This window comes from Solea senegalensis, linkage group LG10, assembly GCF_019176455.1.
Source record: "Solea senegalensis isolate Sse05_10M linkage group LG10, IFAPA_SoseM_1, whole genome shotgun sequence".
Lineage (NCBI taxonomy): Eukaryota > Metazoa > Chordata > Actinopteri > Pleuronectiformes > Soleidae > Solea > Solea senegalensis.
Window position 1 is genome coordinate 5731983 of NC_058030.1, and position 27958 is coordinate 5759940.

Consider the following 27958-nt stretch of genomic DNA (forward strand, 5'->3'; position numbering starts at 1 on the left):
CATGTTTTGTAACACTACATTAGGTAAAATAGATTTGCCAATTATATTAGTCTTTACAACATATTGTATTTGCAACAATTATCAATGGCTAATGTAATTGTTTTTTTTGCTAATGCAAGTAATGTATTTTGTAAACACAAGTTTAGTAATGTAAGTTTTTAGTAATATTTCCACATTTTAAACCATTCTTTACTAACTTATGTTATGTTAGCAACGTTTCTACAACATTTTGTAATGTTGTTTTGCCAACTTAACTATTGTTAACATTGTTTATTCTGTATACAAGTTTGAAGAAATTGTGCACAAACACAGACAAATGATGGTAGAATATGGACTTAAATTCACTTAAATTTCCAAATCAAAATTAAGCTTTTATTAAAATAGAATAATCGCAATAATATCGTGAATCGCAATTACTTTGATTGTGATAATTCTGGTAGAAGATTTACAACTGCTATTGTGATAATATCACTGGATATTCTTGAAAATTAAATATTAAAACTGCCTAAATGTCAACAACAGGAATACGATACACGAGACAGTATTAATGTACCTAATGTGGTGACCGATTATTATTACTTGAGAACTTGGGATTCCTCAGGTCAGCTCGGCTCTCAGTTTGCGCAGTTTTACGCCTGGAATAAATAACACTAAAACAATCTGTTTAAATTAATATAAGAGTGGAATTACTTTGTTAGTTTAATCAAAGAACAAAACTACTTTACCGTTCCTCAGGGGAGCCACAAAATTGCTAATAATTAACAATATAAACGGATCCCGCACGCGTCAAACACCACCCACTTTGCCGTCTAGATTCAGTAAAATGACGGATGAATAAGAAACACGTGCGTCTTACCAGAAGAAAAACTTGGAGAAGAAGTTTGCATCTTCCACAGGTGACTTCTGCATCCTAAGTGCGCCGCCAGTTTGCTTTCTCTGCACCTGAGTCGTGTCCGTGCGCGGCGCTCACATTTGCGTGTCCCCGCGTGGCTCCACTCCAACAGACTCTACTCTGCTCGTCTGATCCAGCAGATTCCACTGTGTGAGTCCGACAGATAAAATTATGTCACCGTTCAAGTATCTGGATCTCTGTCCTCTGTGAGTCTCTGCGGTCAGTCGCCTCCTCTGGTTCCACTGGTCCCACTCTGTCCCTGTATCTGGTGTCCGTCTTCTCCTCCTCACTCCCTCAGTGTCTCAGTGTGACAGTGGGAGGACAGTCCATCCTTTATGAGCTCGCAAAAACCTGCGAAATCCTACGTCATTTCCACACTGACGAGCACACGTTGCATGTTGTGGCAACAAGACTAAGAGGCAAAAAGCCCATGAGGCCACTTGAGCCCATTTACTGTATTATTGACCCATTAAACTACTGTAGCAGGCAATGCAGGGAACAGTGAGATTCATTTCAATCATTATTTAACGACCTCTTGTGTCCTCCTTTTGCCAAGTCCCTTTTCTAAGTAGTACAAAATTACAAAGTAGTAGTAAAAGTGTAAAGAAAGTGCTTGGTCTAACCTCCTTAACCTACGTGAACATTTAATTAATATGCATCCTTTACTTTTTGAGTAAATAACTCAGATGTCACCACCAGAGTCACTGTTGCTGGCTGCTTGACTGAACTGTAACTTTTTCATTTCACTCAACTCAGCTGCTTTCCCATCACCCACAAAAACAAAACAAAACAACAACAATAGGAACAGTTCTGGGACATCTAAACCAACGTGAAACTTTGTTATCAGCTTCAGGCTATGTTCAGTTTCAGGAGAGGGAGGATCAAAACCTCCAGACATTCCACACGGGAACACAGATAAAAATGTGAAGATGTGGTGGACAGCCTTTCGCTTAGCGAGTATCCCGACACACAAACGGTCTTATCTTTTCAGTCTGCTCTTATGCAGTAGTTTTCATCAGTAAAGCCACAAGCGTGGTGAATCTGGTAATAGAAATACACTCTCACTGAGCTCTTTTAAGGAAACCTGCTCATTCATGCAGATATCCCAGTCATGTTGTAGTAGAATAAGCACAGGAGCATCATTAAAACCATAGTCTAACCCTTAAAGTGTAGCTGAATGAGGAACTGACAGATAAAGTGCTCACTGATACCATACTCTGAGGCTAGCTCTTAGGTTGAGGGCAGAGTCAATAAAAATGTCATCCAACCAAGTTGTTGGTTTATTGAAGATTTGCACTGCACTGACTCATTATTGCTGAGAGACAGGAATGTTACAAGCCTTGCCCAGAAGAAGCACGACCTCTACTGGGCATTTTCTGTCCTGTGCAGGCAGTTAAGATTGTGCCATCTGTAGAAGTTGTCACTTTATAAGTTAATACCTAATACATCAGTGCTGTAATAGATGACACCCTCGAGACAGGGCTGCTCTGTCATTTTGCCTAATAAAGTGATACAGCGTGCACAAAAGTAGGATTTATCGTAAGACCTTTAAATCAGACTTCATTAATTTAAGTGTACCTAATAAAGTTTAATGAATGTCACAGTTCCTCCACTCACATTAGATAGCTACTAAATTATAGCTTGCCAAATATGGTATTATTACTAAGTATCTTAAATCTTACTTTTATCATATAGTATTTTTAACTTTTGGAAGGCTTGAAGCTTTTATTTTTTATTGTATTATATAATTCCAGGTTACATTTTATATTTTAGTCTTCACCAAGGAGGTCATGCTTTTGGCGGCATTTCTATCCCGTCTATTTGACTTTGATTTGTATGACATTGTCTGATGTTAAGCATGGCCCAGTGCAGTGAAGAAATATTGAGATTTTATTGCTAATGCAAATACAGATTGGTTTCAGGATTAAACTGCATTGGCAGAAATTTGCACTCTCTGGATGTGTTCTCTAGTATTTCCATGTTCTATATTTGCTTACAATATGTATTTACAGATCTTGATTATATTTTATATTATTACCTCTGCCACATAAAGGGTGTTTTTGTCTGAGTGTCTGATTCTGAACAGCATAACATAAACAGTAAAGTAGATTAGTAAGGTAGATTTTGATTAAATATTCAAGGGAAGTAGCTTATGCCCCAAGGAATAAATGATTAGATGTTGATGGTGATCTGGATACAGATTTTTATTTATTTTTGAATAATTGGTAACTTTGCAAGATAGCGGAAATTGTATTCATATTCAGACACTGAACAGCCTTTGAATATATTCTCTAGTATTCCATGTTTACTTTGAAATGTGGAGCAAAGGAAACCGAAAATATTCACATTCAAGAAGCTGAAAAATAAGGACGCTTATTTTAATTAATGAAAAAAACAACAACCTCAAACCGATTATCAAAACAGTTGACCATAAATTTAGTAATTAATCGTTGCAACAGAAATCATGATTATAGCATTACAATTTTAAGCATTTAACAGCTAATATGAGCTAACATTGATTGATGCTCATTGTCTCACAGAGCCTTCAGATGATACTGAAGGGCTTTTTAAACAACATATCAAGGTAGAAATTAAACTCACCACATAGTGCTGTTCAACTTGACCCACGTTAAACATGTTGACGAAATAAACTGTAGCCTACAGGGGATGATAAATGTGGAGTGGACAGGCACCAGACAACCAATTTCTTGAAACGCCCTTAACTGCTGGTTGTTGACAGCAACGGCACCCTTCACCTGTGGCCTCAGCTGCTAAGCTAACCGCTGCGTGACCGAAACATGGACGGCTCAATGGAGTACGCTTACCCCGCCGGAGAAGAGAGCGGGAACAGCGACGAGGAGTGGGACCTCGGGTGGCCTTCAGCGAAACGGTCCAATTTTGTCAAAGATAATTCAGTAAAGGTTTGTTTTTTTCCACACAAAGAGTCAACTGTAGCTAGCAACAACGAAATAACTGCGAAGTCACTCTAGCTAACAAACTAGCGCAAGCTATGCTTTTATAAAAAGAAATACATGACGAGCGAGCTAAATAATGACCTAACACGCTTTTCTACAATTCTAATTCAAGATGTATCACTATGTGTGTTACTTTGCTGTCTTTTCTAAACCTGTGTCGTAATTAGTTTAATTAATGGTGAGTTTACATCATTGAGTTTTGCTTGCTGTGCCACAGTCATCAGCTTGAAATAATGAATGAACCTCCAAGCCCTGACATCAAGACGCCATCTGTTTACGTTTTCACCACCAGCCGCCATGTTGACACATATACAGTTGTTACTGATGGCAGTAATCGCTGAGAGCTCCAATTAATTAAACTCTTGGTAACACCTGTGTCATTAACGAACGTTTGAATCTAATTCTTTTGATTTATGAAACTTAATCACTGTTAAATAATTGGGGGGGTCTTCATTAGATTAGATCAAAATATGTCCCACATCAGGGATATTATCTGTCACTTCTCTTTTGCCAGACGTAGAGTGAAATAAGAACTAATTTAGACTGTAACTATAACATAAAATTCACACATTTCACTTTGGAATGTACATGAGGAAGTCTAGTATTTTATAATAACAATATTAAGGGCTGCAATGATTAGTCGATTATTAATTGATTACTAAATTAATTGTCAACTATTTTGATTATCAATTCATTGGTTTGAGCGTTTTTTTCCCCCAATAATTTAAACAAGCTTCCTGATTTTTCAGCTTCTTAAATGTGAATATTTTCTGGTTTCTTTACTCCATATATCAAATAAATTATTAAAACTGAATCATTTTGGTTTGTGGACAAAACGTGACATTTCATCATTTCATCATTTTCACGTCTAGATCAAAACTGATCAACATTTTCTGACATTTTACAGATCAAACAAGTAATCGAGAAAATTATTGAAGGATTAATTGATTATGAAAATAATTGTTAGTTGCAGCCCTAACAATGATAGGTGTTAACTTGCGTTTACAGTTTACTTGTTGTCAGAAACATGTTTTGAATGTTTCTAAATGCACCAATAATCTAATCTAATCCAGACTGAAAGTATAATTGCAAGGGTGTAAGAAATTGCTTTATTTTACATAGTTGTATTTTGCATCATTAGATAGCACAAATTGCAGTACTAAACACGAAAACTGTGTAGTTTATCAGGGGGAATTAGCACCCCCTTGTGCACAAGTGTGGACATGTAATCACTGTATTTATCCTGTGAAGTTTGAAATAATGGCCATTTAGTGCTGCACAGACATATTTAGTTTAGAAAACATGTGGAGCTTTGCTTCATTATTGATAATATAACATTGCTTACTATGGCAGGGTTACTGATGTATTGTTGTAGCACTATTGTAGTATAGAGCACTGTTAAATTCAGAGGAGACAGTTTCAGTTTGTTCAGTTAGATAAAATATTTGTATGATTTCAGCTTCTTAAATGTGAATATTTTCTAATTTCTTTGAATATTTTTGGTTTGTGGACCAAACAAATTAAGTTTGGGAAACAACTATTGACATTTTATACCATATTCTGCATTTAATAGAAGAAAAACAAACACATTCTCAAGAAAATAATCACTTAATTAGTTAAAAGAAATGACCATTATTTGCAGCCACTAGTTTGTTGTAAGGAATTGGGGCACATCATATAAATTACACTGTAACAAATTACTGTAAAAATACTGGATATTTTGCACAGTAGTGTACCGTTTTCCATTAATACAGTTGAATACTGTAAATTCTGATGTCTTTGAGGAACAAAATATTAACGGCAAGCTACTGTAAAATCTTACGGTAAAAAGCAGTATTTATTTAAAATTTACAGCAAGCTACCTGTAATTTTACAGTATAATATAGTATTTTTTTCTTTTTCCGTTTTTTTTTTTTTAAATCAGACTTGCTCTTTGGTCAGTTTAATCTGAGCAAAATAAAACAAACTCAGTGAAATTAAAACTAGCCCTACACATCAGTGTTTTTATTTGAGATTGAGGACACAATAACAAAAAGGTGAAGAATTAGTTTTCATCCGGACTGCTGAAAGCACCAAACTGGATGAAGCACTTGAGACATCACCTGCTGCTTTCCTCACCATTCTCTCCTGAACTGCGCAGCACACCCTCATCCATCCTGTCCCCGTGGCTTTCTTAAGAAGGTAAATATAGTCTTGCAAAAGACAACATAATGCTAATGTGATTTTGTGTTGGATTAACATTTTATTGACAGTTTTTTGCCAAAAAGATTGAGTCAAAAGTATGTGCCACATGCTAGCATACGCTAGCATACTCTCATTTAGCAACTATGTGGACACAAGTTTAGCTTTCTGTTGAAGCACAATACTTAAATTAGCACAAGTTGGCTTGTTGTCAGATCTAATTAAGGTGGGCTACAAGGTTCTGTTTTACCATTTGTTGTTTTACTTTTTCAAGTAAAACGGTTGATGGGAGTTTATAGGGAGACGCTTGTTATCCAGGTTTATGCAAAAGCTAAAAAGTATCTTCAAATGTGCACTAATGTAATATACAGTAGCTAAAAGTTAGTTGACTAGTTGTTGATGTAATGATTTCTTTTTCTAAAGATAGTTTTGCTGTGAAGGCTTGTAGTGAAAACATGATAACTTGCAACATACGTGGTAAAATAGAAATACATTTGCACATGTCAGGCACATTATCACACATAATAGTTGTCTGCCTAATGCATCTTTCAAGTGTGGTTTCCCTGAATGCACAAGAGCTTTTTCTAAGTTTTCGGCCTTTCGCTCTTACATTCATTGCCAAAAATATATATGTCCATATTAAATGCAAATGATCTTTATTTTATATATTTTCTCTATTATTACATTTTAGGCGCCTCATTGGGATTAATCCTGAGAGGGGAAGAAAGCCCAGCCAGGGGAAGATGGTGTCAAAGAAGACAGGGAAGCTGGCAACAACGGTGAATCCCCATGTGGCCATTCTACTAAAAAATTTGATGGATGACCAAAACTAGCAGTAAGGTTAATTGAAGTTGAATTGGCTGATAATTTGTATAAAATAAAATACAAAGTTTAATGAATGTAATGTTAGCCATCACTTGTCATAGTTCAAGAAAAAATTCTGACAACCAAGTAGTAATGGTGTTTTTATGGATTTTGCAGATACTGAAAATGTTCAGCTTTAATAAATGCCTAATGTTGTAAGGCCATCTCTTGTCTGAGCCATTTCTGTGATAACTATTTTAATTTATTATTATTAATATTATTTTTATTTTTAAATGTAAACATTTTAAATCATTAGTTTATATCACTGTGAAGAACACATTCTACAGTTTTACAGTAATAAGTTGTTAATGGGGAATGCTGTAGGAACTGTAAAATAACAGTATAACTGCAACCAAAGAGCTGACAGTATAATACTGTAATGTTTATTTTACATACAGCACAGTACTGTAATATCTTTACGGTACTAAACTGTTGTTGTAAATCACAGTAGGTACACTGTAGAATAACAGTTTAAAGCTGGCAACTGTAGCTGCCAGTAGTTTACTGTAATTTAACGGGAAATTTTGTTACAGTGTACCCTTACATCTGAAACTGAAAATAAATGATTCTATATTTACATTACTGGATAGTCTTACTCCCTGGAGGTCATGGACTTAATCTACAAAGATACATGTGGTGGATTTTCCAACCAGATCAGGTTTTGGAGTAAAATTGTCTCCTCTTGACTTATTCTGAATCCTCTCTATTTTTTTCCACAGGATCTGAATTCTGCTGTGCCACATGATGAAGATAATGTGTCAGTGTTGAAAAGGGCCATCAGAGAAGGAGACGTAGGGACAGTGGAAAAGCTGTTGGACAATGGCAAGTACTATATGCTTTAGATAATGCAATTAATGAATTATCCCATTAAACATCTCACTGAATAACTTTATGGAAATGATTGATTTTGTAAAATTAATCTTTATTGCTTGTAAGTGCATCTATTTGATTTTTGTATCGTTTCATGTCTAATCTTTTGTTATGGTCAGGCGTGGACGTGGAGACCCCACTTGGTTATGAATGGAGTCCTCTCATGTGTGCTGTTAATGTGGCTAATTATGATCTGGCCAAACTACTCCTGGACAGAGGCGCCACAGCCAACTTCAGTAAAGGTCAGACCAATATGAATCACAGTGTTTGGGGAATTACAGATAATCTGAACATTTTATGCTGGTGGTTGATATCATGATATACAAGTCAAAGCTCCTCTGACCTCTATGTAATCCCACAACCACTACAGTTGAGAAAAAAAAGAGTCAGACAGATAGATTAGACAACTCTGCATTGCTGCCTTCCAGATGGATATGAAACAGCCAAACCTAATTGTCGAGTGTTGAGTTGTTCCTCCCTGTAGCACCTTTTTTCAATTTCCTCACCTGCTGCAGCCAAAGACCAGGGGACCAATTGGGCCTCTGCACCAATACGGTTCATCTGACATTACTTAATGGTGATGACGCCAAAGAGGAACTTATGCAGCAACACACCGCTTATCCTTTGAGTTGTTTTTAGTTCAAGCACACTGCACCCTCATCACAAGGCAGGAAAAAATTGAAGGCATCTGGTGGATCAAGCTCTGTCTGGGTAAAACAATCATGAAGGCAGAATATCTAGTTAACAAGTCAGCAGTCATATACATATAAAATAAATCCCTTTGGAACCTGGACTCACATGATTCCCTGGAAACATGAAACATGTTGGTGTTACATAGGATTTAGTCCAGTCTTGGGTCTAATTTGTAGATGGGAAAATGATGGTCACATGACATCTCCACTCATATCAGTGTTTTCGTACATACAGACTTCTAGGATCAGTTAACGTCAGAGACTCCCGCATCAGACCCCTTTCAGACGTCTGTCCATGTCTGGGTTCGCTTATTTCTGAGACTTTCCGGCTGTGACTAAATCGTTCAGTTCAACTACAAACACCTTTGATTTCCGAAATGATGTGTCAGCACGTGAGTAGTTGTGAACTGTGGGCTGTTCCTCATTTCATAGATTCTATAACAGCGGACAGTTTTGCAGTTTAGTTCATGTACTCATTTACAGTGTAGGTGTGAAGGAAATGGTCACTGATCAAAGTAGGAAAAATAAGCTTCACACTGTCAGTGTGTCTGCTTGCTGTTAGTGGAGGAAAGGACACACTGATGCTGGACACAAGGTCATTAAGTTTTTCTAATGTACATATGTATGCTGTCAGAATTAATCCCGATTAATTAATGGGTGAGAGTCATCTGTGGAAATGCTGCTCTGCTCTGTTAGAGAGAGGCTGGGGGGTCAGCCAGTCGTTTGGTGGCACACTCTTGAAAACAGTTGATCGATGTGTGGTGTATGCAATGTGACTTTGGGAGAAAGACTGCGGATCAATTGCAGCTCTGCTGAAAGATCTCGATGCTATCATTTCCAACTGCTTGCATGCGTTATCACTGCAGCCCAGTTCAATCCCAATACACGGCCTGTATGAAACAGAAAAGGCAACTAAACTCATGTAAAGGAATTAGTTTTAAGCATTGCTTTGAAGTTAGAGAGTATCAGCATCAGGCTGCATCATCAGTGGTGAAGTAAACATCTGATCAGCGAAGACATTTTTTGCATTCCTGTCTGTTTCTTGCTGCGGTAGCAAAACATATCGAGACCACTGCATTCTCAATTTACTTGGGTATCCACCCCCACCCTGGTATGGAGTTTCTTTCCTATCTTTATCCAAGGCGCGTCCTTTCATTTTGAGAGCATTACCTCTTCATTTCGAGTTCCGATTTTGTTATGCTTTCCTTTCCTTCCAAACCCTGCCCCGTCTCTCTGAAGTAGCCTCTGCTCGCATGCCAGCTTGTTCTGCTCCTGCTCAAAGTGTTTGTGTGCACTCGGAGACTGTTGCTGCTCAAATGTCCTGTGTTTGTTTTGCAGTCTCTCCAGGATGTGACACTGAAGTTGGTTCTAGAGAAAGGCAAGGCAAGGTGATAAATATAGGTACATTTTATCTCACCTCATTTATATAGATAAAAATAATTTTAACAGTCTTAGCTGTTAAAATGACACAAAGCTGTATTTTTACTACGTACCTCAGAACATATCGTCATTTGTAGTGTTGGCAAACCAATTTTGCTGTACAAATGTGGAATATCTGGGACAAAACAATTGTTTTCTTAATCAATAAAAGATCATATACTATAGATCACATACAGGATGCAGACACGCAGGTATAAGATTGGTGTCGGGAGGGAAGATGTTTACCTTTGCTGTAGGTACTTTCACATTTCACATTCATGAAATGTGGATAATGTAAAAATACAAATTGTATGTACTTAGTCATGCCTGTAACATGTAACACAGCCACAGCTTTTGTAATAACCGTTAAAAGTTTTGCAAATAAATTGCAAAACATGCTGAAGTTCTAAAAATGGTGAATATTGAGCTGAAGTTTTTTTCTGTCAGAAAAATCACCACTGGATATTTCCCCATATTCTTCATCCCTATTGTTGAAGTATTGTCATGATATAATAGGACTGCAATAGCACCATCAAGAATATAACTAAATTAATTATAATATGTTTGTAATATTTTATTTTACAGTAACAGAGTAATGACCTCTTCAGTGGTCAGTGTCATATCTACTATTCAAATGGTTGGAGAACTTTAGCAGGGACATTATACAAAGTTAAGGCCATGTTTCAGAGGCACAGCTGAATGGTCAGGACCCATAAAATCAAACTACCTGGAGCAGCAAGTCCCTGTTTCAAATTCCTGTTTGCTGGACCATTCACTGCTTGTCATTCCCCAAATCTCTCCACCTGTTTCCTGTTTCTCCTTCACGTCTTCATCAAAATAGAGGCAAAAAAAACAAAGCCAAGAACAACAAAATAAGAACAATGTGTTATGAATACACTAGACCGAGAGTGAGGAGGCAGAGTAAAACTTAAGCACGGGATACTGACAAACTGTTATGATGTTTCTGTTTTGAGCACATTTTTACATGAGTTGAGCATGGAGGGGGGGTTTGAGATTAGTCATGTCAAAGAGTAAACACAAAAGGAAGAAATGGAAGACCATGCTGTTGGATAAAAGTGGGAAAGAAACTGTTCACAGTGTGGCCCCTAGAAGTCCCCTGCCGATATCTGATGTCAATTAATTCTCACTCCAGATTTTTGTGTCAAGCTGTGTGTGTGTGTGAGAGGGAAAGAGAGGGAAGGAGAGACTGATTTCACATGGTATCTGCATCTGACGCTGGAGGCAGGTAAAGGAAGCAATTAAATGGGAGGATGACGTGTGGCTACGTCCTTATGGAGTTTGTCCAGACAGCAAGGCCGAGCGGTGGAATGCTTGATTGATTAATAACGGTCACTGTGCTGTTGTCATACACTCTCACCAATGATTAAGCCTCAGATTTTGTTTTTGCTCCAGTCCAGACGCAAACCACCCACACGTTGTATAAACACACACACTTGCACAAAGATATCAAGTCAAACGTGCACAGTCACAAAGACACAGGAACCCACGTACAGATGTAGTTGCCCAGGTACACACACACACACACACATACAATTCATTTAGATATACACTGTGATATACACGAGTTGGGGACCGGCTCATTGGCGGAACAAAACAGGAATTGAAAGCGTTGCCATGCATCACGGGCCAGTTTTATCAGACGAGATGATCAGATTAACTCCTCTGAAGTGACTCAGTCCCATAAAGACGGCTACACTTCCTGATGCCAGATAAAGGGCTATCCAACTCCATCACCAAACCTTTTCCTTTTCTTCATTACATCATCATGTATGACCTCACTGAGTAGGGAAACAAAAAGCAATGTTCTTCCCTTTAACTCGTTTTGTCATTTAAATACCAGAGAGAGTGTGCGCCCCCTGATGGTACTACAGGTGGGCCGTGAGAGGTCATTAAATATAAATTAACATATGTTTTTAGTTTTCAATCTTCAATAGTCCTTTATGAGGAATAAAATAAATCCATGGCATTTAAATGAGTATGAGTATCCTCATAAATTATTTTTTATGTTGATGGATAATTCCACACTTTGAGAGTGAGCACTTTGTTGTGAAGTGAAATCTTTCAAATATGACATGCAGCCCAGCTGTAAAAACCACATGCATGTGTTGCAAGATATGCAAGTTCAGAAGTGGACTGATTGATTGTATACCATTTTCACATAAAAATAATAACATGAATGTGAATTATTTCTGGGATTTGCCGGACTAGACAGATGCAGGATTGAAGGTGAGCTAGACAGGATTTTGCGTCATTATCATTCATGATGGTCCTGATAATGGAAAGTTACCATGATCTACTTATCATGAGGGCTTTTTATTGCAATGTATAATAAATTTAGATGTCCTTCCATCGCTAAAATCCACCTCATCAAGTAATAAAAGCAGTCAAGTGCTGCTTCAGACAACATGACCACTGTACAATTGAGAAATTGTGACATGATGTGTTCTCAGGAGTGCAGGTCACATTTGAACATCAAATGTCCGTCAAGCCTCTTTAGAAAGCTTCCTTTTTAGCCACTGGTGTGAAGCTAAGCTTTTACTGTATATAAACCTGTGATGATGCATTTAACCCGGCATGTTCTTATCCACAGACAATTGGACTGTGCTCATGGCCAACTGCACAGCATCTGCCAGTGAAGACAAGATTGCTCACTGCATGGAGCTTCTGCTGTCCAGAAACGCTGATCCCAACGTGGCAAACAGGTGTGAAGGCCGGAGTATGCATGTGTTTCATGCCAAAATGTTTATGGGATTTTCAATGCTGTCATATGCACTATCACACCCGTATTGATGTAGGCCGAGTAAAAACACTCCAGACCTGACCTAAACAAGGGAAGAAACAACAGAGGTGCTGGATCAGATTTCCTTTGATGGCTCTCGTTATGTTTAGCTGCCATGTGGTAGCATTATGCACCACAATGCTCCATACAGAGAATATTTGTGTGTTTTGTTTGGAATGTCCTGTTATGGCATGTGCATGTACAGATGGGTATCAGACGGACAAACAACCACACAGTGTAAGGGGTGGGCAGAAGTATTTTTGGAGCTTTTGTTCAAATTTGGATGCAACTGAGTAAGCATGTTTTAGGTGCTTAAAAACAGGCTACATTTCTAAGAATCTAAGAATTCCATTTGGCATACTGGACACACAAGAAAATCTGAAGTATATAAAAGAAACGTATTGCAAAAATCTAGCTCCCGATCGTTATTACCCCCAAAACACAAAATATTGTAAGAGTGTCATTCGTAAATTTAAGCATCCATTTGTTCATGCCACAAGACCTCCATCTTCATCCAGCTGCCATTGTCCTCGGATCACCACATACTGTAGCTATGTCATGAAAATTAATGATCTGACAAAGAGTTTGTAAATATAAGATGTACGTGTCAAGGTTGTGTGCCCCGTGTGCATCAGTGACCTCCGAGACCGACTGTATAACGGCAAGGGCATAGCACCTGGTAGGTCTATAGGATTAGCATTGGACATGGAGCAACATCCCCACCCCAATTCATGTAATTGGTAAAACCTATGTTTTGCCAATGCTTGAGCATTACGTACACAAGTTATATGAGTTAAACTCATTGACAGTTTGCTAATATCTAAGACAGATTTTCAGTCACAACATTCTAATCCATATGCCAATGATCACAGAATGTTTCACAGTACTGTATGTTCCCATATAGAGGAAATTAGATGATAATGAATGGCATTTATGGGTGGATTGACAGGTGGTATTGTCCAATAGAGGCCTGGTTGCAGGTGACATCTATGAATTTTCAGTTGCAGTATCTCAACATCACGTGAGTCAAATCGTGATTCTCGAGGGTTTAAACCGGGAGTTTAGATTCCTATGGGTGACGTCATGACTAGTTGTCACAGAACCTGCGACAACAAGGTGCCATATGATCTATACAGGCCATTGTGCAAAAGCATGCATGTGTCTTGTCCAGGGACACATCAGTGTGTAGATTAGAGGTGTCCACAATCAAATCTCTGGCCTTCCATTTAGAGGATGCCCTACTCTGTCTAATGATCCACAGCATTGACTATAGAAATTATATAAGCACAAGTGAGTACAGTGGGAATATTGGGATCCAGCATCCACTGCAGTAATGTAAAATATGGTTTCCGGCCGTGGAAGGAACATGGAAAATTCCATCTCGTGGAAAAGAATGAAGAGGGGGTTATTCTGTCACCATCTGTGGATTATTCTCGTGTGAAAGTCAGGAATGCAGCCCCGATTGGCTTTCTTATTTAGCTTTGATTCTGCCACTCTGTCACTTCCAGCATGCCATTGCATGCACGACATGCAGTGCCTGAAACCTTTCCGATGACACACGTGGACACGTTGTAGCATTAGGAAATTGATTGGTAACTTTCCAGACAAAATATTTGAAGCAAGATAACAAGACGCAGAAGGATGCAGATGAGGAGAGACGTGAGGAGGATGCCAACAGCTGCCAACATTCCAAGAAAAAAAGAAAAATATGGGGTTCATGTGGGTGCAGAGGATAAACGTCTGAATATCAAACCAATGATTAACACCAGCTGCTTGCCCCTTTGTCTTAGTGTAAACAAGCTGTCATCCTTCAAAGTCCTGCAGGAGCAGGATGTGGGGTCCATTGTGTCTGTCGCTTTTTTGCTTTTCTTTTTTTACTCTGGCTGGACTGATCTGTTTTGACCAGAGTTTCATTATGGTTTCATGATGCTTAGTTGAGATTTTGGAAGTAGGTTTGTGTGTCTCCACTCTTCTGTGGGCCTTTGAAAACAAATCCATATCAGCTCAGCTCAGCTCTACAGACACACTGGCAGAAGCACAATGTCAATTTCCATAACCTTCTGCTTGGAAATATTCATAGCTGCTCTCTACTGCAAGTAATGTGTACTGTCACTTCACTTCACGTCTAATAATAATCTGATTTGACTTGGACTTGTTTGCTGTCATAAAACAAAAATCTTAAATAGCTGTATTGAAAGAAAAAAAGCAAGTTGCTTATTGGGTAAAATTAATTCACCAAGATACAGGCCTTGCATAGTCAAACTGTTTTGATAGAAAAATATTCACAAAGCCTACAGACACATGAGACAGGTGTTTTTGGAAGTCATTCTTATTGCAGTTGCCACTTAATTGTTGGCATATCGATCAACTGTCTGTCTGTCTGGGAACCAGCCGAAACTCAGTCTGAAGGACAAACATGCACAAAAACACTGAAACAGTCTGAATCACCTCAATACCTGTTTCACAATTAAAGACCCATGGGAACATTTTGTACACAGGACGTGAAAAACAGAAATAAATGGCAGCACACAACTCGTTCTCTTGGCTCAGAGAGGAAGTAACTGATGTATTGGTATTTTTTCGCTCACTCTCTCACTCATAGTCTACTGCTTCATTCTCCACATGAGGGTTGCTGGAGCTGAAGCCAATCCCAGCTGACATAGAGTGAAAGGCAGGGTACACCCTGAACACGTTTCCAGTCCATCGCAGTGCCAACATAGAGAGACAAACAACCATTCACTCTCGCATTCAAACTTATGGTCAGTTTAGAGCAGGGGTCTCAAATTGAAATGCTCCAGGGGCCAAAGAGCATCTGGTTGGGGTGGACAATATGAGCTAAGATTATATCATGATACTCCATTATGATATAAAAACAATTAAATGTGTGACAATATTTCACAGAATTTCAAGTTTGTTTTGATATTGAATGATATAAAGTGCACAGCAAAAACAGATTTATTATGCAAAATTAATCTATAAATAATAAAAACGGAAAGAAATAACTCATAACTTGACTTTAAGTGGCAGATCATACAGTATGTGCCCCACAGGCTGTGAGTTTGAGATGTTTTTGGACTGTGGGATGATGCCAGAGTAACCGGAGGGATTGGTTTATCTGTTGTACATTAACTGTTGATTCTTGGGAATTAAAAAAAAAAAAGATGGTGTGTACTGTCTGTACAGCGTTTAAAGCCCCACTGATGTTTCACACAGATTCCTGGAGGTTGTACTGATAAGATACTGTAGTTTATTGCTGCAAAAGTCAACAGTTCCATTGCCAACCTATATATTAATACAGCTAACACAAATACACCTCGACTCTTGACTGACAGAGCAAACAGATGGCACTACTATAAATGGCATTTAGGACGTAGAAGTAAAGTGATGAATTGCCTCTACTTTCCCACCTATTTGGACTGAGGTGCTTTTCTCACCTGCTGTGTTTGAGTCAGATGTGATAAGAGTTCTTTATTTGTTCAGTTGTTACGTGTGTGCATGTGTGTGACTCTGTTCGGACCTGGTTTTAACATGTATATTTCCATGTTTTAACAAGCGGACAGCTCTACCTACACGCATGCTGTCTTTTACATGTGTGAACCATACTAAATTCTCAGCTGACGTCCTCTGACATGCGAATGTTTATGAGAGACGTAGTAGAAAAAATCCATCCATAATAACTGATGGATTTATTGAGATTGACCTGCTAGTAGGAGAACAGTAACAGGTAATAGGCTTTAAATAAGGAAAATATGTGTTTTAAATTCAGGTCAGGGTTGAATTGCAATGTTATGAGCCTATGATGACTTCCGTGTACCACGGCCTCATGTTAATGAAAATATAAACATTTCAGAGCCACAAGCTAGGGCTGAACAATTTGGGTAAAATATCTTATGGCCATTTTCCTGACCTGTATGTTGTTATTTGACTTCAAGTAAAGCTTTAGATTAATGTTTACTGTTTTCTACATTTAAAACAAGATGGAGCATTAACACGGGATTTGTCATGAAACTACTATAGTCTAATGCAAGGATGAGAAATTAAGCTATTGTTTCTTACATTTATACATTACATTTGTGTGTTTCATTTGCATCGAACATAGTACAATCAAAATAGATTAAATCACAGCTGTTGCTCTTGGCTTACTGTTTGGTTGGAAATTGCATTTTTGACAGACTTTCATAGATTTTGAATGTTAATGCAATAAGTCCATATAAAAGACTTAGCAGCATTTCCAGCATCAGTTGTGAGAAGTTGTATCATGTTCTATGAATGAGTAAATGTGCTGAATCAGTGTCCCTGTGTGCTTGAGTGATGGTTATATGGTGTTTGCTTCCCCCTGGTGGTGTCCGTGTGCCCTTGCCTTCACCCTTCTTAACTAGTATCTCCAAATCTTAAATCACCTCTTAACCCTACTGATATCAGCCGCCACCCTCAGTAATTTATTCATCTCATCTTTTGTCATTTTCCTGTTCTGCTTGGTCTCTTGTTCTTTATAGGACACAAATGACCTGCCTGATGCTGGCAGCGAAGGAAGGCTACAGTAAGGTTATCAACCTGCTGGTGTCCCATGGAGCTGACATCAATGTCCAGGAGGAAAACGGTTACACAGTGTGTAGCATTTATTGGATACATTTCCTTTATTCATTCGACTTTGTGTACAATAATTAATACTAACATTTTCTGCCAGGCTTTGTCTACAGCAGTGCAGCATGGCAGAGAGAAGGCAGTGCTGAAGCTGCTCCAGCTGGGAGCAGACAAGTCCATAAGGAACAAGTTTAACAATAGCCCTGCTGACCTGGCTGTGATCTTCAAACACACACAGGTTCCTGCAGTATTATATAACTCATATCACCAAATTCAAGGGTTTGTAATTTAATTTAGTCCACAGGATTACTCCCCCCCAAAAAAAGTTTTAATTATATGTCAAAATATATTTAGACACTCTAAATGTGTGTTGAGTCACTTAACACGTAGCGCTGTAATTTAAGTAGTTATGCTGGGTGTGGACTAAAAAAACAAAACAAAACACATTTTCTGCCGTCTTTGACAAAAATAGTATCTGTCTGTCTATCCACAGATAGCCAGGATCCTGGCTTCTTCAGCCAACATTTCTCTTACACAGACCTGTGGCTCCATGGAGGAGACCCTCTCTAAGATCTTCCAAAACAACTCAAAGTCTCCGTCTTCCAATGAAAGGTAAAATCACTTAACAGCCCTATCTGTTAAAGCTTCATGTATCTATAGAAAACAATTTAGAACAACAACATTATTGACTTGAGATACCTGAGATTATACAGCCACACTGTCCTACTGAAAGAGAGAAAGATGCTGATTTTGATGGACAATAATTTGAAAATGCAAACTATCTGCTTTACATAGATATCCCTCAATTTATGGACAAAAGTGTGAGCATGCGACGAAGCGAACAGCAACACCTTATGATATTATCTACTATCAACAATGCAGCCAAACACCTATGGTTATGGTTTATTATGAGAGATGAGCTGTTAAAATGTTTTTGTTTCTATATGAAACTGTGTAAAAATTACAGGCCACCAAACTATCCATCTAATAGTATAATAATCCATCTCTCATTTGCAATCTTATAGGACTCTTTGCTATCATTGCTCTTATATTACTCCTTCACCAGCTCTGATTGAGTCTACAGCCATGCACTGAATGATTACATGTGTAAATTAAAACGGCATCAACACAGTTTTTTCTCCTTATCCATCTACTCAACAGTATCATACATCTATGCGGCCCATGTACTTGTTGCCCCCTGTTGGATCTTTTGAGAAAGATGCCTGTGCAGCAGGTGTTGTTGAACCATTGTTCGGCCAGACATAAACAATAATAAACCCTGTGCATGGATGTTTAGTTCAGTTGGACACATCAGGTCAATTATCATCAGTCAGAATCATTGTTCCTGAGCGTGTCTGGCTCCAGGAATTACAACCTGTGAGGCTGTAAACATTATTGTCAGCCACAGAAACAATAAAAAACCAAGTGATGCATTTCACAACATGCAGAATGGAGAGGGGGGGAGTCATTTGTAAAGCTTGACATACCAACAGTGAGACTGAAGCTGCATATAAACTGTGGTTACCCTCATGTGTCTGAACTCCATGACACTTAAATTGCACTCCCTTGATCCCCAAAAGAGAGAGAGTTCTTTCATTTTGAACAAGCTCTTCTACTGGCAGATCAGTGGTTCAAGTTAGGAACTCAGGTCACCAATCCAAACTATGCACTGTAAGCAAAATATTTTTTTTATTATGTTGTTACTCAGCAACTTGATGGCAATATGTGGATGTTAAATTTTTTCTATGCAGTGGTGTGGGTCTTTCGAGATCTGGTGATTCTACCTATGTTTGCCAGACAGCTATCCACATGGATAGCTAAGCACAAATAAGACATTGTCTTGGCCCTGACTAATAGAAACACAGCTGAGTACTGATATGTTGATAACTTGGGGTCAAACTGGCATTACTGCAAAAAGTTGGGTGGGTTATGGCTGTGGAATAAATCAATAGTTTGAAGTCCATCCCAGGTGTATTCTCTGTCCCTTTTAGTGTAACCATGCTTGATGACCTTGAGCTCTTACTGCATGGCCTCGACCTTGGCTACCTCATTGACATCATTAAGGTAATTACTGTTATTATAAGGGCTGCAACTAATGATGATTACTTTGTTGATTATTTTCTTGACTAATTGATCAAAGCATGTCAGAAAATGTTGATCAGTGTTTCCCAAACCTTAAAATTATGATATTTTCAGATGTCTTGTTCTGTCCACAAACTTCCTTTGTTATATCAAGCAAAGAAACAGAACAATCAGAAGACTTGATTTACCAGTTCAAAACATCAAAATAATTGATAATCAATTAATGCTTTGCAGTCTTCGTTTCAATAGTTTCTATATTGTAAAAACACTGTTTTTCTAATGTGAGACTGGTCCTCTTGTTTCACTGATGTCAAGGAAGTGAGCAGAGATTAGACACTGAGTAGGATATCATGTGGGTGAGGTCCAGTGTACACAGCTGCATTACAGAGAGAATGACATCCACATACATGAAAACATGTCATGAGATGACTGGTTTACATATTTCACTCAGTGCTTGATAATGGATTGATCTTGGCTTGCATCAAACTGAGGGTCAGCCCCAGCTGTGGTGCCAATCTGATATTATGACGATGGCAAAGCCTCATGCAGGTGCATCTGTTTCAGGTGGCAGGGTCAGTTTTGATTTGCCAAAATGGTGAGTGATGTTGTTTCTTTCATGCACAGGAAAATGACATCACCTGGAGCAGCCTGTTGACCATGGAGAAGAAGGACCTGGAGAAGGTAGAATGACATGAACATCTGTGTGTCTGTCAGCTCTCTTGCTCTATGCCAGCCTTCTGGGTAAACCTGAAAGAGACAAGGGTAGCAGCTTATGTCAAAGCTTTGTTAAGTAGAGAGCGCTTTTAGCCACTTAATTAAAGGGCTCACCTGATAAAATCAACACCCACTGAAGTGTGTTATGTGTTAATAATGTGTTCACTGCTTTAACTCTCCTTTGGACAGCCTTTTCTGATTGGAAACTGAAGTTTGTGTCTGTTCCAAAACTGCCCACCTCCTGCACCAAAGTACATAGAAAAAATGACTGTGTTTACATCACAGCACACCGGAGTTGTTAATCCACTGGTGCCTCCATTAGTGAGTTCAAGTGTGTCATTTTGTCATTTTTCCATGTTTTGATTTACAAAAGTGACACAAACTTTCTAAACAAAAGCAGCAATAGGTGTGAGACACTGAGCTGTTTACACACGCTTCCTGTTGGAATAGGCTGTTGAACTGCAAGTGACATATTTCTAACATTCATTAGGTGAGCCTTTTTGTTAAATGGCCAAAATCAGTTTTTCTTGTGTCCCCACTAGCAGCCACATTTTGTGCAGTCAGAAGAATTCTCAGTTTCACATAGAATCACGCACTGAAAAACGGGTTTGTCACACACTCACAGAGTTTAATTATTTTTCAGTTTGGTATTACAGACCCAGAACACCAGCAGAAGCTGCTGAATGCTGTGCAACAGATGCAGATGGACAAAGTGGACCTGCACACGATCAGCCTCCGAGCTGTAGACACTGAGTAAGTAACATATCATGTCAGGCAGGCCTGTGAGAAGTAATGTGTGTGCTCAAGAGAACATTAAGGCCTAAGGACCTTTAGGAGGCTCTCAGTAAGAACTACGAGTGGTTTCAGTTCTCAGACCGGCAGTATTAGATTAGAATGATTAATAATCTGATACTTTTCTGTCTACAGTATAGTCCAAACATAACAAAAATGTTTTAAAACACTGTACAATATCCAAGCTGTTTAAGGATCTCAACATTATTTGAAAGTCTTGAGTTTGTTTCATTCTACTAGGAGTGTGAGATAAGCTGTGTGTCATGTAAAATATATTCCACAAACACACTCCACAAAGCCAAAAACTCAGTTGACAGTAGTAGCAAAGATTAAAACACTTGTCAGCCACACACCTTAAAGTCTTCCCCTTTTCGGTCCTCCTCCATCTCCCTGTAAAGCTCCATCTGTCCTCCTCCACTGGAAGTCATCCATCAACCCTATAAGCATCTCTCTGTCCTATCACCGTCCTACCCCCCTTTCCATCTCTGTAAGCTAGACCTGAGCCAGGCCTTAATGGTTTAAGCGGAGTTGTAATGATTTGTAAGGTGAGAGGAGATGGGAGGTTGCAATGAGCAAAGGAGCGCCTGCAGTGTGGGCCAAACACAGCCATCACACCACACCCCATCACTTCACGAAGCAGAGCTGGACTCACTAGATACACTTGCACTCACCTGCCGGATGAGAGGCAGTCCAATAAAGAGAGGAGAAGTTTAGGGTGAAGGATGGACAACCAGACCTCTTTCCTTCCTTCAGGATCTCTACAACACATTGGAAATTTGTTGAAATGTAGTAGAAATATTTGTACGATTTGGGGAACTGAATAGAACACATTTTCTACACAATTGCATTTTTCTTCATACTTTAAATGTAATATTGCTGCAATTCAGTCAGGAACCTCATGGCCAAGTTCATATTACATGACTTTCAGAGTCAGCGAATTGCATTATATCCGACACTACACAAAATATGCTCATATGGTCCTGTCGACATGCAGACAATTTAGCAAAGGCAGGAATGATGCTGCTTAAAATCAAACATTGTTAACATTGTTGATTTTGTTTTAGATTTTATTGAAGGATAAATACTCTTCTGTCTTTTGTAAACTTTTATCTAACAAAACTACTCCACTGGTCTTTTAGAGAAGTAGCCCTGCATAGATATTTTAGTGGCCATTACCTACGGACGTTGTAGTGACATGAGTGAAATGTTGCGGGTCTATAACTGCCTGGGAAAATGTGCAGTGAAAGTAAATATGAATCATTGTTCTCGTGGTAGCTATTATCTAAAAAGGCGAATGCCCAGTCGATTTTCCCTGGTTCGATTAAGCTCACAAACATGTTGTAGCAGCATTTCCACTTAACATCACAACGTCCGTTACGTCTGCAATCCCTTCAACAATCTTCCCACCAGGGGCCCATCATCACTCTCTGCTCTCTAGATAAACTAACAGCAGGGAGAAGGGAGGTGAGGGTGCAGCACAGGCTGACTGACAGTGTTTACTCGCCCCTCTGACAGAGTGTGAGGAGGGCCGGGACGGCTGGCTGCCCAGTTCCCTCACCCAGGGAAATGTACCATTAAGATAAGAGCTATCAATATCCCACAGGACCATGGGATGGGAAGAGAGGACAGAGATGTTGATGAATATAAATAACTAATTATTTAAGGTGGATGTTTTCAGGGAGGATTGACAGCATTTGTTAGCGGGAGGGGGAGAGGATTTGGCCACCTGTTCAGTTTTGAGCTTGGTGAGGTGGTCTCCAGGATAATGCATGGAGAATGTTAATGAAAAATTTGGTTCAGACTATTAATCTGTCTGCCTTGTCACTGCAGGGCATCTTCACCTGGCCCTGCTTTTTTTTCTTCTCCTTTAGCACATGTGATTTTTATATACATCGCAGTTTTTATTATGTTATATAAATTGCAGTGTTTCAAATGTTGAAATGTGTTACGAGAACAATGAAATGCTGTAAAAGGACGGCCCACAGATGCCACAAAGCTCTTTTATCAAAAAAATGCTAAAACTTATATAGACAGGCAATTCTATCATGGTTCTGCTGTTAATTATATGTTCAAATGGGTGGGATTCATATTGTGTTTCACCATAAATCAGGCTGATTCATTTGACATAGTTTGATATTCTCTTTTGCACATTCTTTTTTTAATAAATTTTTGTTGAATGTTGAATGTTGAAACTTGAAAAAATCATAAACTTTCCTTTATTTTGTTCATATATTACAGTAACGAGGAGCTGCTGAACTTCCTAATCAGTGTGCATCGGCAGAGCAGCTACCTGACCGAGGCAGTTCACGATGTCATCAACCGCTTCCCTCGGAAAGCTTCTCAGGTACACACATGCTCCTGTGGAAGATTTCATCTGGAATTATTGATTTTGTAATCAAGGAGTTATATTTTGACTGGATTTATATAGATTTATTTTAAGGTCAAGTGATTATAATTTTCGTATTATAATATTTTGGTATTTATTTTCATTTGGCAGGAGTTGAAGATGAAATCATTATAGTTAATTTTTTAGAAGTGTACAATCACTTGATTGTATGATTTTATAGTCTACCTAAGGCTGAATTCCATCCAGTGTGCCTCCTGTTGTGGTCCGATGTGTTTGTTGCTTCCTCTAAGGGGGAACAATTCACCAATCAAAAAAATGCTGTCAAAATGCTGTCATTATTTTCAGTCATTCCAAGATTTATAAGCATCTTATTTAAGGTTCTTGCTTTTCATATGAAAATATGCATCCTATCTTTCATGTAGAAAAGCGTGTTTCTCAATGACGTGTAAATAAAGCAATTTTAGTGTTTTAGAGCCATTTTAGTTTAAAGCATAGTTTTCTCGAATCTATTTTGGTCCGGATGAATGTAAGATGAAATTGTAAAATTTGTGATAAAATGTATAAACTAGAATGTATTTTATCTTTCTGTCTGGTGCTGCATGTAGCTGGTCTTCTCCCTCGACCCAAAGGGCGAGGCCCAGGCCATGTGTAACCTGCTGGAGGTCCAATCTAAAGACCTGCAGAATGAAGTCGCCTACCTTCGCACTCTGCTTTGTCAGGTCAACACAACACACATACACACAAACAAACACAGGCATTTTCATACTTACTGTATAGTATAGGAGCTTGAGGGGCTGCACAAGTCTATTTACATATTTTTTTCTAATTGATTATCCATCACTACCATTAACTAACAAGATTAAAACATTCTGATTAGAACTCACAAATACATTTTACATGTGTAACCAGCAACATACTCTCTCTCTCCTGTTCAACTGTCAAAATATCCAAGTTTTTTGTGTCTGCAATTGAGGCAGCTGTCTTTATGCGTTAGCGTGATATGCGTGATGGTACATCAATACAGACAGAGACACAGTTACTCACGCACAAGATTAAACCGTGAGCCTGATCTTTTTTGACAAACAGCATTGTGTCCACAGACTGGGGCTCAGTCTGCTAACAGGCTGTCCACTGTGTAACCTGCAAGCACAGACCTGTAGAGGAGAATACCTACCAATAACCAGGGTGTTAAATAGTCCTATCAGTGTTTTGTTATTGACGATTAATGAATTAAGAACATTTACAGCTATTGTAAAATGTATCTCTCTCAGTATTCTCTGCTTTTCTTTCACTCATCTGCCTTTTTTTTCACTTAATTGTGCAGCACAAGTACTTTTGAAAATCACTAAAATGATTTTTTTTTAAAAATGCATTGCGAAATACAAACTCACTGCTATTGCACACTTTTCAGCCTGTATTTATTTCACAATCTTTGCAGGAGGGGTGCACAATCATTGTTATAATCGTAGCTCTGTGAATCATTATCGAATTGTGAATATTCCCACCCCTCAACCTCTTAGACAGAAAGAAACATTTGTCCTCACATGATACTAAATGATACTGACATGTTAAATCTTTTATTATCACAGTAAGTTTTTTGTGTTTTTCATGCTGCTGATATTATTGTTCAGGCTTGAACACATTCATATGTCACTTTACATTCCTGCCTCCTACTGTTCACTGTTACTTTGAGGGATTTTGTAGTTTTACTACTGCGACTTAAAGCATGTGCTGCACTCTGCACATTATATGTTGTTGTATATGGATTCTGAAGAGGTCTGACAGGTATGTTCAGGAGCGCCAACATGCGTGCACCTGTGCGTGCGCGTGTGTGTGTGTGTGTATTTGCATTTGTATTCCAAGAAGAGAGAGTCATTCTTGACAGGGCAGAATCCTCACAGCCCATAAGTCAGCACCGCTGTGACATCGACCTGTCAGCACACAGACAATGAGGCGGAGGGATGAGGGGACTGATGGTAAGGCGAGGGTGGGTGCAGAGGGAAGTGAGCTCGAGACATAGGTTGGCGAGGTGAGGGACTTTAAGAGGGGGAGAGAGGCTTGATGGTTAGAGGTGGGGGGGTATGAGGTAAGGAAAGGGGGTGGGGTAGCAGTACATAGTGAGGACTGTCCACAGTTTGTGTTGGTCAAGGATCTGACGGCCAGCACAGCTCTCACTGACTGGAGAGGCTGCTCACACATATTCATACAATCACACCATGGTAGATTGATTTGAACACACACACACACACACACAGTATCACTGGATAACGACACACACTTTTACACTGAAAGTAGTGTATTTGTTGTATGTATTTGTTTCAGGAAAATTGAGCTGAAATGTGGGAAAACGTTTCTGGAACCAGCCCCAGGTATATATCAGCATAGAATTTATGTTCCATGGGGAAAAAAATCCTCTATTGTGATGTCAAACTTCAGGAAGCTAGAGAAAATCAGGATTGACTGGCAAACTGCTGCATTTACCAGAAGAGCTTAAACCCATATTTCCCAGCTTTGTCACATGACAGGAATTCAGCGTGACACAGTGTCTCACTCCATCTGTGGAGTTCAGGAATGACATGATTCATCTGAGACTTGACCATAACCAAGACCCGCCTCTTCACTGGGCTGATGAGTCTTTGAGGATTTGGCAAAGGATGTTTTGGTGACCAGGTTTGCGAGTCATGCTGTGTTGGTCTGTGTGATGGGACCAGACATGTCCTCACCCTGAAAAATGAGCTGTTCTCACTTTGATTTCCCAACCAATTGTAACTGAGCTCATATTTCCTATTCAGTCAAGCTTGACAAACCGTCTGATTAGGAAAACTGTCATAATCCACACTGGATTAGATTACAACGACCTGCTACCCTTCTCCTCTCTGCATGAAGTCACACTGCTACAACCACAGAGTTTAATGAGTATTTCAAAGTAATAGTTCTGGTATTTATAATTGTGGTCACAGTATATGTACAGTACAGTACTGACACGTGGTCAAGTGCTGGGATGTGCCTACAGTGTAAGAACTAGACGTAGACATGGAAGTTTGCTGTCACTGAATACATGGCTGCCAGAAGAAAGGACAGATTTCAGACAAACTAACCCACACTTTAATTTTCTCTAAGGACTTTGGTGCAGGGAGAGAGGGGTTTACAATGTGACACAAGCTTTAGTTTCCAGTGTGAAAACTGTGTCAGACAGTGAGACAAAGCAGCTATTATATTGTAGACTTAAGCAGACATCAATATAATTTGGCAAGCGTTTGGTTAAGTGGCTAAAATCAGTTCCATGTCCCAGGCTGGTTCTTGGCGCCAGCTCTGACTGTGTGTCAGTAACTCAAACAGGTACACTTCAAAAAACTTGAACTATCCCTTTAATATCTTTGCCCGTGTCTGTGCATGTTTGAGTGTCATTTTCTTCGCATTACACCCACAGATGGAGGAAGCCACAGATTGCTGTCACCTTCCTCAGCTTGGTTCCTATGGCAACAGGAAGACGTGGTACCTCAGAGGAGTGGCACTGAGCCTCCTTGGAGCCACCTCCCTCATGCTCCTCTACAAAGCTGCTTGTGGATGTGTTTACCTGCCAGTGTACAGGAATGTCTGCTAATCAGTGCAATGCCATGTCCATCAGTTAATAATAGTTTAAGTTAAGGTTAATTAAGGGGACTATAAAAAGGGTTGATTTGTTTTAGAGCAGTGTTTAACAGGACAGGTCACTATTTATTATGCAGTGTTTGTGTTCACCAGTTTGCTCTGACCTGTTGCTGAGTTTAGTTCTTAATTATTTTAAAGTTATCTCATATTTTAAGGGTTTCAGTGAAAATTAAAGTTCCTTTTGAGAAGCATCCTCTTGTTTGCTCAGTCGAATTTGGATTTTCAGTGCTTGAAAAAAAAATAGCGATGATTAAAATGATAGTTTTTCTGTTTAAGTAGGATGAAATTTGTGATTGTGGCTGGTGAAAACAGTGTGATTCTATCCAAAGTTGAAACAGTATGCTGCATACATGGCTTTAAAACGATAAGAGAAATATCAGTTTGTCACTTTAGGAGAGAAATGGTTTGCTGGGACAATTTAAAAACAGCTGCAGTGATGTTTACTTATCCAGTCTTTTGCATTATTTTACATTGTAAAGATTGTGTGGCCTTAATCAACTTAATCAAGTTACAAAAGACAGTTATGAAAGCTAGGGACGGCTCGGTAACGCTTTTTTCCACATCCTATGCCAATGTCAATACCAGTCCTATGTAGTTGTTTTGCAACTTTTAAACTAAGCTGTTAACAACATGTTTGTGCTGATGCATTTACCACCTATTTACAACCAGCCATTTCAACTGTGTAACAAATATTCTGTCCACATATAGAACAATTTAACCCACAACATGACATTTACTACAATATGTGCTTAGTGGAGCATTTATGGGCTATTTAGGGTATATATACATGAGGCATTTATTTTTATTTTTATGATATCTAATCCAGTTATTGGGTATTCCAGTATTGGACTCATACCAAGGTGTATCGACGCATCCCTTGGGAAAACTAAGATTCTATGACCTCGTTTGGCTGATTGTTGGTGAATTATCAGCTGAATTCTGCTCTGATGACTCACTGTCAAAAACTATATTGCAGGTAAGAGGTGGAGATGTGAGCAGACGTATGACGTTAGAGAGGCTTTACTCTTGTCCTCATGCAACATGCAGTGGAATACAGTGAGCAGCGGTCCTAATGCGATTTGGTGAGTCCGCGAA

General features: G+C 38.9%; 2 protein-coding genes across 2 annotated transcripts in view; one reads left to right on the forward strand and one right to left on the reverse strand.

Annotated features, from left to right (window-relative positions):
* cftr (CF transmembrane conductance regulator) overlaps positions 1 to 978 on the reverse strand; it is a 33160-nt gene extending 32182 nt beyond the window's left edge. Inside the window, exon 1 of the mRNA XM_044036801.1 lies at positions 857 to 978. Coding sequence (XP_043892736.1) covers positions 857 to 909 — 53 coding nt within the window. The 5' untranslated portion in view covers positions 910 to 978. The remainder of the gene's footprint in view (positions 1 to 856) is intronic.
* Positions 979 to 3661: 2683 nt separating this feature from the next.
* On the forward strand, positions 3662 to 27053 carry asz1 (ankyrin repeat, SAM and basic leucine zipper domain containing 1). The gene is made up of 13 exons (XM_044036684.1): positions 3662 to 3813; positions 7632 to 7734; positions 7902 to 8024; positions 12505 to 12616; positions 17190 to 17301; positions 17381 to 17515; positions 17771 to 17889; positions 19269 to 19341; positions 19984 to 20040; positions 20717 to 20826; positions 23104 to 23209; positions 23818 to 23931; positions 26643 to 27053. The coding sequence occupies exons 1-13, from the start codon at positions 3691 to 3693 to the stop codon at positions 26814 to 26816; spliced, it is 1461 nt and encodes a 486-aa protein (XP_043892619.1). The 5' UTR covers positions 3662 to 3690; the 3' UTR covers positions 26817 to 27053.
* Positions 27054 to 27958: the final 905 nt, after the last annotated feature.